Source organism: Bison bison, unplaced genomic scaffold, assembly GCF_000754665.1.
Source record: "Bison bison bison isolate TAMUID 2011002044 unplaced genomic scaffold, Bison_UMD1.0 scf7180017864519, whole genome shotgun sequence".
Taxonomy (NCBI): Eukaryota; Metazoa; Chordata; class Mammalia; order Artiodactyla; family Bovidae; genus Bison; species Bison bison.
In genome coordinates, this window is record NW_011495072.1 from 10,679,271 (window position 1) to 10,680,046 (window position 776).

General features: G+C 68.2%; 1 protein-coding gene across 1 annotated transcript in view; it reads left to right on the forward strand.

Annotated features, from left to right (window-relative positions):
* Positions 1-776, forward strand: part of ALX3 (ALX homeobox 3) — a 22,895-nt gene that overhangs the window by 13,492 nt on the left and 8,627 nt on the right. The window contains exon 2 of the mRNA XM_010831026.1: positions 5-83. Within this exon, the coding sequence (XP_010829328.1) occupies positions 5-83 (79 nt within the window). The remainder of the gene's footprint in view (positions 1-4; positions 84-776) is intronic.

Consider the following 776-nt stretch of genomic DNA (forward strand, 5'->3'; position numbering starts at 1 on the left):
CAAGCCGCCCGCCAAGTACCTGCAGGACCTCGGGCCCGGCCCGGCGCTCAACGGCGGCCACTTCTACGAGAGCCCCGAGGAAGGTAACGCGCGGCGCGGGGCGCTCTCCCTCTTCACACCCCGGGCCCGCCGGGGCCTCCCCGCTTCCCTCTCCCGGTCGCTTATTTCAGAAGTTTTCTACCTCTCTCGCCCCTCCGCACGGCTCTCTCTGAAGCCGGACCGGAGCTGGTCCTCACTGGGCGAAAGCTAGCGCGGTGCGGGGAGGCAGAGCCACGCGTGCCTCTGGCGGCGGGAAAGGGAGGCGGGAGGTCCAGGGAGACTGGAGTGGCTCCGGCCCCGGACCCCGTTGGGCCGGAAGACGGCCGGAACCGGGAAGCAGAGATCGTGCCTTGCCGGAGTTGGGCGGGAACTGACACCGAGGCCCAGGAGCCAGGCTTAACTCTTGGCCCCAGTGAGGGGAGAGAACCGCGGCTTTTGTGGTCGGCCCCGATCTACAGTGGCCAAGCCGGACTCAGCTGAGGGAGGTTGCGGCCTGGCCTCCCCCGGGAGAGGCGCTGCTGTCTGCGCCTTAAGGCGCTCGGTACAGTGGCCACGGTTGGTGAGGCAGTCCCGGGCCATTCTCAGTACAGAATAACTGTGTTCTTATTTCCCAGACTAACCTGGCCTCTCCGTCGTATGCACGGCGATGGCCGCCCTTCTAGCAGTCTTGGCTACCTCGCGCTGGATGATCACCGCGGGGCCGTCGGGAGGGGGCCCAAGTCCGGGGCGCCCCCGGC